Consider the following 14,503-nt stretch of genomic DNA (forward strand, 5'->3'; position numbering starts at 1 on the left):
TGCCTTATAATATTGGTAGATTTGTTTACTATTAATAAGTGTCTTTGTAAAGATTTTTTAAGAAAAAAATGGTAAGTTGTTTGCATTATGATGTACACCCTTTTTTTTATGGAATTTAGGATAACTTTTGACAATCTATGGGAATTTTAGCATGTTTGGTGTTTACCTTAGTAGGATCCCAATTGCACATATTGGATATAATTTTAGTAAAATAGCAATATTTGTGTTGACTTCTCTATACAAGTGTAATATTGTATTTTTTTTTTTAACATAGTTAAAGAAAACTTAGATAAAGCAATGGTGTGAGTTCACTTATATTGTATGTTACTTATAATTGTAATTTACTTGATTATTATTTAATTAATTTATATAATTTGGTAAAAATAATATTGAATTAATATAAATATATGATATATATATAAATTTATATTTATTTATTGATATGTTATAAAATAATGTTTTATTCACATGTATACATCTTATTTTATAATTCTTCTACTGAATAAATAAAACGATATCTAATCAATTAATAAATATTGACACCATTATTATTTTACAATCATTAAATGGACACTCCTCCATCTTGCATTTATACCTCCACAAATATATTTTAAAAATTAATAATAGTAATAATAATAATAATAATAATAATAAAATATATATCATTCTATATTTTTATTATTCAAAAAGTATTTTTTATAAATATTTTAAAAATAAAAAATAATTGAAGACAAAGATAATATAGAACTATAGAATACAAATAGATAAGGATATATGAAATTTTTTTATTGAAGTAATAAATGTATTATTAATCATAATTTAAAATCAAAACTAGTTATTTTTTGTGGAGGTGCATATGTAGGAGGATATCCATACAATAATAATAAAAAAAATTGTCCACATTATGGTTCATATTTTTTTTCATATACAAAATTTTAAAGATGTAAATTTAATCTTTTCTTATATTACTTTCTTTATATAATATTTAAACTTTATTTTGATTAAAATACCATTTTTAAATAAACACAACTCATTGATTGCTCTCAAATAAAAATGTAGACCATATTATTTCTTGAACACACTTAAATACATTCATGATAAAAAATCAAGAGTTTCATTAGTAGTGAATAATAATAAATGCAAGCTTTAAAATTCTTTGAGTAGCATCATTATATATTTTTTAAACTAATCTATAATATCTCTTGTGAAACTAAAGAATATTTCTAGAATATATATATATATATATATATATATACATATATCTAGGAGAATGTTAAATAGACCCAAGATTTTATTAAATCGACCTATCCATGATAAACAAATATGGTGATTATGATAAATATGGTTGATTTTCATTGATTTTGGAACCTATAATGGAAAAATGATCTAGATGTCATTTTATTTTTTTCATGATGAGTGGATTAATTCAATAAAAGCCTGAATCTATTTAACATTTTTCTATATATATGTTAAAAATCCACTTGAATTAGTATTGTTTGTCCAATATTACTCACCAAAATATCACATAGCTCTTGAAAACCATAGATATAAGTATGATTCTTCTATATTATATCTTATTTAGAATTTGATATTTTTTAAAATTGTTTCATAATTCTTAATTATATATGTATATGGTTTTATTAAAATAATAAAAGATATTAATGTTTGTATCAAGAAGACCATTGAATCATGCCTTGGATAAAATGTATTCCTTTTTACTCTAATATATCCTACCTTAAAATAAATAAATGAAAAATATATGATGTCATAATTATCTTTAATTGTTTAATTACAGAATTTAGTTAAGAATGCATGTCCCAAAATTTGATATAACTAGCCTAACTTATCCTCTTATTGCAAACTTCTTTAGAAATCTATAATTGTATTATTTTTATTATTTTTATTATTTTTAGAAATCTATATTTTTTACTTTTTTTTTCAAATTCCAATTATCAATTTCATTGTAAAATTAAAAGAAATGACTTATTAAACTTTTTAATTTTTGATTTTTCTTTATATTTTAAGTTTTGTTAATTTTTTAGAAAATACAGTTTGATAATTTATTTTATTATTAAATTAATTCCTAAAAATATAAATTTTACATGTGTGTTTACAAGTTTAAAATTTAGTAAATAAGAAATTTCAGTATCATTATTTTCTTAAGATTAAAATTTCAATAGAATTAAGAAGATAATATAAAAATTTCCTAAATTTAATATGTGTATCTATTTTGCAAAAAAACTTAGACATAACATGGAGAGAAATAAAAGCCAGCTTATTGGTTGTAAAGAAGGAAACACATGAATATTGGAAACTCAAGAAATGTGGGTACAAGGAAACTTGAAGAATGTAGGAGCACATGAACGTTGGGCTTTCCAAGGCCCATAGTCTAGAAGAGACCACTCCAAATAGCTTTTAGTTTGGTGCTCAATGACATGAGTTTTTGCTAGTATATATACACATATATTTATCTCTAAAAAATTTATTAGTTTTAATTGAAATAAAACTTATATGTATATAGATTTATCTATTATGATTAATATCTTATACTTATAAAAAATCACTTGAGTGTAAAATTTAAATAAAAAAATAAAATACATTGGTTGAAACAACTGTAGTATATGATTGTAATATTACTTGTGATTATCAAAACTTTTTAAAATTATACTTTTTAAGGCATTAACATAAAAAACGAAATTCTTGAATAATTTATTTATTTATATAAGTTTTTATCCAAGAAAATGTAATTGTGAGTTTTTTATATTATTTTTAAAATTTTAAATATCATATCCTGAGCTATTAATATTTAATTAAACTAATTTTTATCTCTAACAAATAATCCTAGATATATGTCGCCTTTTTCAACTCCAATGCTTACAAATCTCAAAGGCAAGAAAATAAAGTCGTTTCAAACATTGATTTCCTGCAGTTTAGAAAAATTCCTGCAGTAATTTTCTAGCGCTAATACGAATCAAGAGGCAATAACAGTAAATACAAAACATAATAAAAATAAGCTCTGAAATCTACGTGGGAATCCTAATCACCGATGTCAAACCCATGACATGTTTTTTCATCCAAACGTGGAACTCGGTGACGAGATTGTATCCATCCATTCATTCATCCGCGGAAACAGAGCCCATCCAAATATGGGGAGATGAATGACCTCATTTGTCCATAGAACTGTGAAGGAGCGGCACCCTGTCTGTCTGTCTGTCTGTCGGTGTGTGTGTGTGTGTGTGTGTGCATGTAAGAGAGAGACTGTGAGTGTCGGTGAGACTGAGAATTTGCGCCGGGTGGCGAATGTAGGTGGGCATCGGATGCCCTCCATGCTTCCAAACAAGTAAATTGTAAGGGAGGGGTCCCTTTCCTTTCCTCCCTCCCAAATGGCAATTGTCAGAATAACGGTGCCGCCGGGTGCGTCCATGTAATGGGATTTACCCAATCATCGAGACACTTTTTCACACAAGATCCAACTCCATACCATCTTCTCTCTCTCACTCTCAAGGTGTTCTTTCTCATACAGAATATGAGGAGGCTCATCTTAATAAGGTCCAGGGAAATGAGATTTTTGCCTTTGTTGTAGACATTTTCTGTAGCTTGCCTCGTTCGCCTTTGGTGCCGTGCCGTGTGTTGCTGCCCTGGTATCGCTGTCGCTGCACCTTCCTCGCATTTTGCCCTTTCGTAGTGGCCACTTCCCTGCTTGTCACTTCTCGTTTTTGTCACGTTAATTTTGTTGTAAGGTTGACATACTGGCGAGTTTTTGGTCAGTCGGTCCGTCCCAGTTTGCGGTACGAGTTTCCTTTGCTGGAGAGAAGCTGTCCAATCGCCTGGTGAGTGCTTCGCATTTTGTTTTTTTGGCTCGTGTTTGGAATTCCATCTTACACAGTGTGAATTGACGTTATGTTGGTCTTTGTAAGTCCTTTGGTGGCTTGTCGGATCACTGTTTAACGACTTGGGGCATGATCATGATTAGGCTTGGTTGATTTGTTACGTTTTTAATCACATTGGTTTAGGAGCTATTCCCGTATTGTTTATTAATCTTGGCCTTTGAACTTCTATTCGAAACACTGTTGTTGACAAATGGTTGTCAAAGTCATTTCCGTGGGATGCTCTTCTCTGTTTTCTCAGCCTCCGTGAGCTTTCTAAATATTTTGTTTTGTATCTCTGTGGAAAGCTGATACTTTAACCTATTTCTCTTGTAATTGTAGACTTGGATTAGGGTGAGCTACTTTTTTGCATTTCTCTAACTACATAGGAGTTCATCTTTTAGGACACATGTCTACGAGGTTCGGATTATGATTATTTTGTTTTCCCACCTACCATTCGCATTTTCAATTGGTGTTCATCTGTCAACATGTTTATTAGGTGCCAATTCCTCGTTTATTGTTGTGTTGTTAGCGATTCTGACCGTCTTGCAGTGGTTGCTTCTAGGACACCGTTTCGTTTTTTCGTTGTGGCATTATTCGTCCTTTTCAGCTTGTATGTCATGTTCTGCATTATCATCACGTATACGTCACCCACAATCGCATTGTCGGAAGGCCACTACTACATGATTTAATTCTGGGTTTCCTGAGGTTGCTATTAGATTTTTTTAAACGAGTAGAATCCAGATATGTATATTTCAGGAAGCTTGTTACTCTTTCTTTTTGTGGTTGATGGCGATAAGAGCCTAGACATTAGTATACAGACAGTTGCGTACGAATTTCGAATGTCCTATTTAAATGACCAGATTTTGCATTTGGCATTGGAGCAGTTTCCGAGCAGATTTTCTCCAACCAGAAACTGTTCACCCAATCTATTTGGAATCAGTGTTGTTTGGTGGCAAGGTTTAGGGTTTTAGGTTACCAACACTATTTTCATGCATGTACACATTTGTGATGAACTTTCTTGCACTGACAGGTGAAATTTGAGACTTTTGAGGAGTCGGCAATTTTATTTTTTATTTTTTATTTTTTATTTTTTTATTTTTTATTAAAGGGTTGTTCCTCGGGAGCGTGAAATACATCTCGGTCTTTAAGCGCTCTTTAAGTTTTTAGTTCCGTAAGTTTTTGAAGTATCTAAAGGCTTTTCAAACTTTTTTCTCGAGGAGCTTCAGGCATCATGGATGATGATTAGGGTAGGAGCCTTAACTTTTTTCCTCTCTCGTGGTTGTTCATGTGGCTTTGCATAGAAGCACAAAAAGATATTCATTTTTATTTGTTCGTGTCGGAACACGGGAACTCAGATCTGGCACGTCGTCTGCTTGTATTTGCAGGTGCCGATGATTTTGTTCCCTTGCCACCAGTGTTGGCCAAGGAGGTACCTGTAGTGAAGAATCCATGGGATGATGAAGATGCAGAGGAGCAGCTGAAGGAAGAGGAGAAACCTAAGCCTGTACGTGGTCTCCTAAAACTGTGAAACATGGGATTGAGATCTATATTACAGGTTGTAGAAAATGAGCGTAGCAGGGATTGAAGGTATATATTTGCCTAGAAATAACGCCCCAAATATTCAGATTATCTAGCTTTTTGATTGGAACCGAGTACTTTTTGAATATTTCAGGTGATGTTGCAAGCATAATTGGCATAAAAATGTTGTTTGGTTACCATTGCCTCAGGCGGCTGCACTCAAACCCAAGACTGAGAAGAATAAGGAGAAGTCCAAGAAGGTAGATGACAATGATGGGGTGCTTTCCGACCCGTTGGCTGAGAAGCTGCGACAACAAAGATATATACTTTATGTTGAGACAGTTGTTCGTTTAGCTTTTTCCTTTGGTAGTGAGGTGCTGTGCATACTCACTTGGGCTTATTCAAACAGTGCGAATCTGTGAACTTTTGTCTTGTTTGATTCCGCCTCATATTTTTAAGCACGGCATGAAACATACATAAAGTTTTAAATTTGTGCCAGTGTGCTGACTAAGCTACTGCGGTGTGCAACAGGCTGGTTGAGGAAGCTGATTTTCAGAACACATCGGAGCTTTTTGGAGGCAAGCTAAAAGGAGGTCCTAGTTTTGAGGACTTTATTCCAACGTCCGAAGATGATTTTCTGGAGTATGCTGAACTACTTGCGCAGAAGATAAGACCATTTGAGGTAGAATATTTGCAGTCTCACCTACTTGAGGTTACTTGAATTTTTACATTTTTAGTTAAAGTCTGGTTTTGAAAGATTTTGTTACACTTCCTAGGAATTTTAGTCTTCTTGTTTTGTTGATTGTAGCTTACAAATTTTTAATGTCCTTAACTCTGTTGTGCTATTTTGTCTGGGTTTAGAACTTATTAGCGAATTTGATAAGAATTTGAAGTGGACTGTTTAGTACTTTCCGTAGGTTATGCCAATGTTTTAGTCAGATTGTCACATTCATTCTTATATGTTGTGTACAATGTTAACAGAAAAGTTTTCATTACATGACTCTCCTTAGAGCAATTATGAGACTGTCAGTTGCAAACATGAAAGCCTCTGATGCCAAGGAGGTTGCATCAAGTATGACTGTCATCGCTAATGAGAAGTTGAAGCCTGAGAGAGACACTACTGCAGGAAACAAGAAGACAGGTATGTAACTGCATGTTTGTGTCCTTAAAGGCGATGCTGTTGTAGGAGTTATTTGAAGATTTGCATCAGAGGAAATGGGTTTGATTCGTGATGCAAATTATCATGTGTCTCTGCATTTCACGTATGTGCGTTACTGTCCTTAGTGCTTGAGTTGCAATGTCTTCTGTGTCGATGTGGCAGATTTCGGATGCACATTTGTTAACTCTTGGTTTGGATCTTACAGGCGCAAAAAAGAAGTAACTTATTGTTGATAAGCCTGATGACGATGCTGAATTGGGTGGCGCTTCATATGATGCAATAGATGACTACAATTTCATGTGATGGAGTTAATTGTTATTTAAGTATCAACAAGTCATTATTGTAATCTCTTTGAATGGCTCAGCTAGGCAATCGTGGTGCAGTTTTGTTACAAATACATCTCAGATAGACTAGTTTAGTCATTATTTTGGTATTTCATATTCAGATATATGTTTTTGTCAATCTGAAACCTGGGTGGAAGTCAAAACCTATATGGCTTCTGCTTGCCATTAGGGTCAAGGGGCTTACTATTTGTTTCTAGTGCATCGACCAGTGCTTTAAAGCTTTGCTATAGTATTTGTGTCTGAAAGCTATTACTTTCTGGGAATTGCGACATTCCTTGTGAGACGTTTTGAAGCTGAAAAATGTACCTTTATTTGAGGGTTGCTTAGGGTCCCAAACCAACCATGTTACAATTTTATAAAACTGTGGACGATTATACTTATCTCAAGAGTCAGAATGTGGATTATTAAAAGCCTATTCATTATTCCTGAAATTTAAAACACAAATTCCCAAAAATTTCTGCGTGTCATTTGCTACATCCTCCTTCCCAGCAGTCTTAGTTTTGTTACAGATGCTACTGAGCACTTCAAAGGGGTTTGGTAAGAAGTTTTTTTGATGTGCTCTTTGTACACTGCAGTTTCCATCAATTATTTGGTTTTGCACAAGTGCCATGTTTGAACCCCCCTATTACATCACAAAAATATGATATTAATCATGTTAAGATATCAAAATATTAGTTGTATTAATTTCTATTTAAAGAGACTTAGTTTCCAACTTCCAATATAGAATGCACAAAACAATGTCAATGCATTTATATATATATATATATTTTTTATATATATAACAAAATCTAGTGAAAACAACATCTTCATGTAGATAAGCTGTATAATTTATTGTTATGATAAAATTAATTTGCTACCATAATTTTGAATAAATACACAAGCATCTTTATGCAAAAGTCCAATCAAAGTACATGCATGCAAAGTTATATAATTTATTGTAGACTGTTTTTATTTTCTAATTAAAAGTATTTATTGATTTTATTTTGTATTAATTTATGTATTAAAATTTCATGTTGTAATAAAAAGATACTTTAAAGGTGTTGAATTATCACTTTAAAGGTGTTGTCTTATTAGGATTGAGTGCATCAATATTTAATAAAATGTAGTACTATCAAAATTAGCAAATTGAGATGCAGGATTATAAAAGCTAAATAACGAGCTTTTGGTTTTTTTTTTTGGTTTTTTTGGTTTTTTGGTTTTTTTTTTTTTTTTAACTTAAATTTTAAAATAGTTGTAATTTTTGTAATTTATTTTTGAAATCAAAACTTTCTAAATAAAACGTTCACATGTAGAGATTGCAATATACGCCAAGTATTACAGGAGTAAGTAAAATGCATGATACGTAAGAAAATTCAATGAAAATATTTGTTGCGTTCATTGTTTCAATCAACCAAGCCTTTGTTCCAATCAAAACATCTAAACAAATTCATCTAAATTGTATCATAATATGATCACATTATCTGATCAGATTGATACGAAGGCATATGATCATTTTCAGATTTTAAAATTCATAATCAGAACTCTCTTCAATTTCATGACTTTAGGCCATCTCTCAGTGAGAAATCCAAAGAAAGATACAATGCCAATGAAGTGTAAATGTGAAAATCACTTGCAGCTTTGAAACTACTCACTTCATGTAATATAGCGAATAAAAAACTGGATGTAAAATGAAAACAAAAACCACAATACACAAACATACAGAGTCCTTTAAAGGTGGATTAAACTCACAAAGCCACCAAAACATTTTCTAAAAAGATCAAGAATATTAACGCAGAGGTGTCTAGAGCGGAGATTCAACACAGGGTATAAAGTACCCAAAGATGTGAGTTCGAGGAAGATCCGAGTATGACAAAGTCCATGTATGAGTCACTAATCAATTCCAGTTGTCACGATAATCAGCAACATGAGTTGTTTCAGTGGCCAAAATTGAACTCCCTCACAAAGGGCTGTACACGAAATAGAACTCCCCAACAATCAAAAACCAAAATAAAAAAGGAAGAAAACAACTAGTGATGAGAGAGCAAGAGAGATAACAGGTGAAAATCATTTCCACTCACCAGGATTAATGAAGTCGTTAGCAGACATTCGTGAAATTGAAGATCAGAGTTCCACACAACCATCGCCAGTGTTCGAGCAAAATCCAACAACACTACGATGTCACCAACCGATGATTTATGATACAACTATCTACTCCACAGAAAGTCCACTTGGTGTAGAAAAAACGCAATGTGACATGACTTCCTCCAAAATGATCAAAGATCTGAGTGCAGTTGCATCAACTGGAAACGATGTTGGTGCATGTGAGCAGTGGACCCCAAGTACTGAAAATACGTGGGATGGGCTGCTGGGTCCTGCTTTTCAGGTTCTCCACCTCTTGCCTTCCGCACTTCCTAACGAATTTCGACGTGCAGGTGATGCAGCCACCGCCTCGGCACTCGGAGGTTTCTCTGTCTTTGGACTTGGACTTCGTCGGTTCTGCAGATCACTTGAGGCGGTTGTTATCTTGAAAACTGAAACTGTCACTAACGTAGGCGTCACTGTTCATTGTTGTTCGATGATGTTAGTTTTAGGTTCAGAACTATCGCATGGTGTTGAAATGCTGCGGGATTTGTGGGGAGTACCTGAAAGGAACTGGACTTTCTGGTGCCACTGGTGCCCTTGGCAGAATTCTCCGCTGCCTTGGCAGACGTTGCACCCCCAAAAGAATACCGTTTCTGTACACCGGCAGGTGATTCGGGTGTGTCAGGAGCCCTTGTCTTGGGATTGCTAGCTGATCGAAACTTGGCCACGGCTGACTTTGTGGCGGTCATGTAGCGGCATGTGGTTCTCTTGCTTGCGATGGGACTATCTCCGTTTTCTCCAGCTTTCTCGACAGGTGTGGCTCTCTTGTCACCATTTTCCTGGTGAACGTTGCTTGTATGTCCGTTGGCCACCTCTAGACAGAAACAACCTTGAGTGTAAGTGGGCAAGTTTCAATAGCTTCATGATGCAAAGCAACAGCACTTCTTAGAAGAAGGCTTGCACCCATTTGCACTACTACACGAGCACAAACAGGACCTCGTTGCAACTACAGTCGGTGTGGGATTGATTACCTGAGCCTGAGTCCTTGCCATTTGGTGTGCTTACATCTTCAGATTGATGCTCACGATTGGCTGAGGGCGCCAAACTGGAACTATCACTCAGTAAAGCTCCATTCTTATCTCCTTCCTTTGATCTGTGCGCTTCAGGCAACACCAACTGCTGCATGGCCTCCGATGAACCATCCAGTCCTGGAGGCGTTTCCAGCTCAGGAAGCCATGTATCTGAAGTTTGCGGCGATGATGGTATGGGATTTGAATCCTCTGAGCCTGCAGGACATGCGGACGTCGTCTTCGCATGACCCAGCGATATCTGGACCTCTTGAATTCTTTGCTTCAACTGCGAAGTTTCATCTTCTTCTTCACCTGGATGAACAAGAAAATCAATGGGTGCTTGTTTTGAATGGGCGCGGTGGCTGTATGCGGTCGTCCTTGATGGAGGAGCATGTGCTGGAGCAGGTGAAGACGTTAGTGCAACCCACTCAGGCGTTTCCTTCTGGTCACTCAATGTGCTTGAACCGAAGGGCTTTGCAGGAGTCGGATTAGACAAGGAGTCTTCGTAGTACTTCACCTTTAGAGTGTTGACATCAACTTCCTTAGTGGCGTATTCGGAGTTCCTTCGTGACGAGATCGTTTCATTGCTGTGGACTAATGGGTCCTGAGCTTTTCGGTTTTCCCAAGGCCTGGCATTTGTCCATAGTTCGAGCCATGCCCAACCACTATGAGGTTGATCTGGGTCATAGTCAACGAGTAACTGGTGCGACCTCCTCTTTGGTGCGTTTTTCTTTAACTGTGACAAAGTTCAAAATTCTGTAAGATTCATGCATAAATTTGGAAAGGACATGGAATTGAGAATAAAACAGTAGTACAGAGTAAACAGTATCTGAATTACGATGAGGAACACCAATTAGAGAGCATCATTAGGTACTACCCCTCTACCAATACTAAGTCAAATTAACTACAATCCTGACTGTACTGACAAGGGACATAAGAATACAAAATACCTGCTGAGTCAAGAGATATGGCACCGCTCGTTTACGATTGTCTGGTTTGCCTTCACCTCCATTTGATTCAGGTTCATTGTCCTGTTTGTCACTCCTTTTAGCATCCTGAGCAGTGATCACCAGAAACAGAGTGATAATATGTATAAGAACTGCTATATCACTTCTAAAGGTAACCGTATACTCTCCATCAGGTTTTGGTTGATGTTTGCTGTAAGCTTAGGATTGTTCAGAGGATACAGGAGCGAAACAATTGCAAGAAATATGAGCAACTTACACCAAGCTTTCCACCTCGAGAACTTAGCCTTCGAGTGCATGCTATTCTGCTACGCACAGCCTTCCCAACCTTCGACTTCCGAACACAACGTCCTCGAAAGACAGCTTGTACACGAACAATTCCTTCCATTGTGCGTAAAGTTGTAGCAGCTTGCCTTCGTACTTGATGCCCTCGAACCAATGCTTGAAGTCTTACCAATCCTATCGAGGCCTACCGAAACAAATAACCATTAATACCATTATGTATAATTCCACTTTTACACAAGCAGTAGAAAGGATATAATAAATTGTCTATTCTATCACTCTTAATTCCTGTTTAAAGTAATCATCATGGAGTGTACAATATTGTGTAATACCGCGGGGTCATTAAATCGTTGCTGGATCCTCACAGCTGCCTCATCTTCTTCACTCACGGTACTCTCGTCGTCGTCGTCGTCGTCGTCAAATTGGTGCTGCAGCAACTCATGAGCGACGGTACTGCTTGAATTATCCTCTTCTGTTACTTTGTTCTCCTTGTGGGAAACCAATGGAGAAATGGCTTGACCAACCACCTCTGATGTAACCATGGGCTGCTCTCGAATGTGTTCAGACTCGACCTCATCATGTGTGGTAATTTCAGCTGGTGGGACAGAATGAGGTGTCTGCGCCTTTTGAGATATTGATGAGAGGTCATGCTTTGCAAATGGTTTTTCGTCTTCATCGACCTTCTGCATGACAAGAGAAGAAACTTCACTGAGCTTGATTATGTCCTCGACACTGGAGTGCTTATTACCCGACACTTTTGTACTGTTAACTGTGAGTGTGATTCCTTTGCCAACTGGGCAATCGAAGAAATGTACATAGGTGCACCTTTATCTTACCAAATCCTCTGGAACGGAAGGCCTCTCCTTGGAGGGTGAACGAAAAACCTTTTTCACAGCTTTGAACCACTCCGTAGTCTTGTTTGATCTCCCCATTGCACTCTTTTCTCAGCTTCAATTTTCGGCTACAATCAACCTCCTGCACAATGAAGTATCCAAAAATTTCGCTTCAATGCCAAAATCAAATTCTTAGTCTTTCTGATACTGAAAGTTTATATTTTTGGTTTCTGATTAAAGCTATTTTAATATTCGATTTCTGGAGATGAACATTGTATGACGACAGCAATCTACTCACCATAAATCAGCTTTGATAATTCAGATCAATGACAAGCATCTTACCAAGAGTTTCTCTTTTTAACAGATTGTCCTCCAATTCAGAGTTTATGAGGACGGCTAGCTTCATTAAGCTGCTTCAGAAAATAAACCAGTGTCACAACAGAACGTCAAAATGAAGTGATGCATTGGCCAGTAAATACAAAGACATCCACTAGTGATTGTTCTACTCATACAATATCGGTGAACTTGACGAATGTATTTAGGATTTGAGCACCGAGCAACGATAGTTATCTATACTTCACGAGAAAAACAACCCCGCAGGTTTGGTCTTGGAATATTACAAGATTTAACGTTCGCAAAACTTTGTTGATTATTAACAAAATTTCGGAGTAATTTCGTAGATTCATATATCTGGATCAGCTGTATTCTCGAGTTGTAATATGACAGCTATTTTTTGGTTTCCCGGATGGAAGATTGAAAAAACCTTTCTAGATCTTCTATTTAGATTTTTATTCCACAAAAGTAGCCCAGTCTCTTTAAATCTTTTACAGATCAAGCGCATCATAATCCCTCACTCTATAATGTACATTATATGATCTCCAAGAAAGCTCTGGGTAAGATTCTGGGTCTCTAACTCCCTATCATAGCATGTGCGAGATAGACTATTTAGACAAGAACGAACCAATCTGCCGAAGTGCAGTAGAGTACTCACCACCCACCATGAATAAAAGTCGTGATCCCCCAAAAGATGAGTGATTACTGCAGTTTGTTATGGCGCGACGACTTCAGGCAAAAACTTTGAAATAAAATAAAAGATATGGAACACCTCGGACTTTGGAAGAGCAATCAACGTCCTAAGCACCGATTGAACAGAATGCGAACTCACTTTGATTCAAACCACAATGCCTCTGTCACTCCTAGGAATCGGAAGTCTTAAGCACAAAAATGAAGAAGCTTTTGACACACGGTTGACATTGAAAGACACGTTCTGCGCTGTAAACAGGGAGAGCGCAAAAAAAAAAAAAAGTTTCCGAAGAACCCAAACATTCTCCAAATGCTTAAGCCCATAAGTCTTCTCAAATATGTGTGAACGTTTTACGCAAATCATGCAAGAACTTTCCTAGTGAAATAGACGCAAACGTCAGAGGCCACAACAAACTCGAGGGAACACTCCCATTAAACCATAGGTTTTAGTCCAGCTGCAGCCCTCTCCTAGACAAACTGAAGGCCCCCGTTCTGACACCAACTTGGACAATGGTGCACTAACTCAATCAGACGAGGCCTGCTACAAGAGCTTAGGAAAAAGTGCGCCAATTAGTTACAAACAGACTCAAAGAGTGAATTATATTCCAGCAACTTGGCAAGAGATGCTGAGAAGAAAAGTTATGGTCGTTTCAGTGCAGTTGAAAGCAAAATACTTGAATCGCGACGTACGCTGCTAAAGCTTGGTCTTGGACATAGCTTGATAGGAGCTTCTTTGATCACTTCATCAATCACGCAGACTGTACTCTTGAATGAACGGACAACCTCACAACCCTTACGCAGCCCCTATTCTCCAAGCTTGCCTGCTTCAATGCTGACGCTCAGCCTCTCCATTTCACAATAAAATGCCAGTAAGTCCCTCAACTTCCTCTTCTGTGCACCCTAGCTGCCGTGGTAATCACAAACCTCATGTGCTCTCTGTTTCCCGCAGCACACCAGCTGGCTGGTTAGACAACAAGACTCTCCCAACTTAGCTAAATCTAAACAATGACCACTCAAACAGGTCGTCAGTGTCATCTTTCAGACCCACAGTGCAAAACCTTAGAAACTCCAGAGCTGCAATCACTTCCTGTCTAGTTTTCACTCTCTACAGCAGCTTAGTGCACTGGGAGCGATATCACTTCCAGCTCAAACTATCCATTGTTTACTCAGCAGTGTCCTTGTGCAGACGATATCTACTGCTCTGCCACCCACTTTGCACAGTGTAAGCACACTCTTGAATGATCAAATGCGTGTAAAAAAGCTGAAACCAAAAAAGAATTTTGCAAACAAAATTATATATATATATATATATATATATGTACACATACATACATACATCTGTGGAAGTGGATCTAATGTGCTTGTTCCATGGTGGTGTT

The 14,503-nt window shown here is 36.4% G+C and overlaps 2 protein-coding genes across 9 annotated transcripts; one reads left to right on the plus strand and one right to left on the minus strand.

Moving 5' to 3' along the window:
- Window positions 1–3,748: 3,748 nt before the first annotated feature.
- Window positions 3,749–7,135, plus strand: LOC141046031 (uncharacterized; the record flags this gene model as incomplete). The annotated part of the gene is made up of 6 exons (XM_090254499.1): window positions 3,749–3,830; window positions 5,255–5,373; window positions 5,597–5,761; window positions 5,919–6,069; window positions 6,369–6,528; window positions 6,752–7,135. Coding segments are annotated over 4 exons (375 nt in total), but the record flags the coding sequence as incomplete, so codon positions are not given.
- Window positions 7,136–8,952: 1,817 nt separating this feature from the next.
- Window positions 8,953–14,297, minus strand: LOC112289156 (uncharacterized). Of its 8 annotated transcripts, none has more exons than XM_024534111.3 (10): window positions 13,815–14,103; window positions 13,093–13,139; window positions 12,444–12,511; window positions 12,105–12,243; window positions 11,601–11,951; window positions 11,246–11,455; window positions 10,972–11,076; window positions 9,983–10,757; window positions 9,512–9,825; window positions 8,953–9,365 (listed from the first exon to the last, which is right to left on the minus strand). In XM_024534111.3, exons 4-10 carry the CDS (start codon window positions 12,198–12,200, stop codon window positions 9,249–9,251), a joined length of 1,968 nt encoding a protein of 655 aa, XP_024389879.1. In that variant the 5' UTR covers window positions 12,201–12,243; window positions 12,444–12,511; window positions 13,093–13,139; window positions 13,815–14,103; the 3' UTR covers window positions 8,953–9,248. The 8 variants fall into 8 exon arrangements, with proteins under 8 accessions (XP_024389879.1, XP_024389880.1, XP_024389875.1 ...); XM_024534112.3 differs by having other exon boundaries at window positions 12,444–12,514; window positions 13,815–14,013; XM_024534107.3 differs by lacking the exon at window positions 13,093–13,139 and having other exon boundaries at window positions 13,815–14,297.
- Window positions 14,298–14,503: the final 206 nt, after the last annotated feature.

The sequence above is a fragment of the Physcomitrium patens genome, chromosome 12 (assembly GCF_059467195.1).
Source record: "Physcomitrium patens ecotype Gransden chromosome 12, ASM5946719v1, whole genome shotgun sequence".
In the NCBI taxonomy this organism is placed as follows: Eukaryota; Viridiplantae; Streptophyta; class Bryopsida; order Funariales; family Funariaceae; genus Physcomitrium; species Physcomitrium patens.

Coding starts and splice junctions, on each gene's coding strand:
- LOC112289156 (XM_024534107.3), bottom strand. CDS start 12,200: ATGGGGAGATCAAACAAGACTACGGAGTGGTTCAAAGCTGTGAAAAAG. Junction 11,456..11,600: donor AACGATTTAATGACCCCGCG/GTATTACACAAT, acceptor TTGTTTCGGTAG/GCCTCGATAGGATTGGTAAG. Junction 10,758..10,971: donor CATATCTCTTGACTCAGCAG/GTATTTTGTATT, acceptor ACTTTGTCACAG/TTAAAGAAAAACGCACCAAA.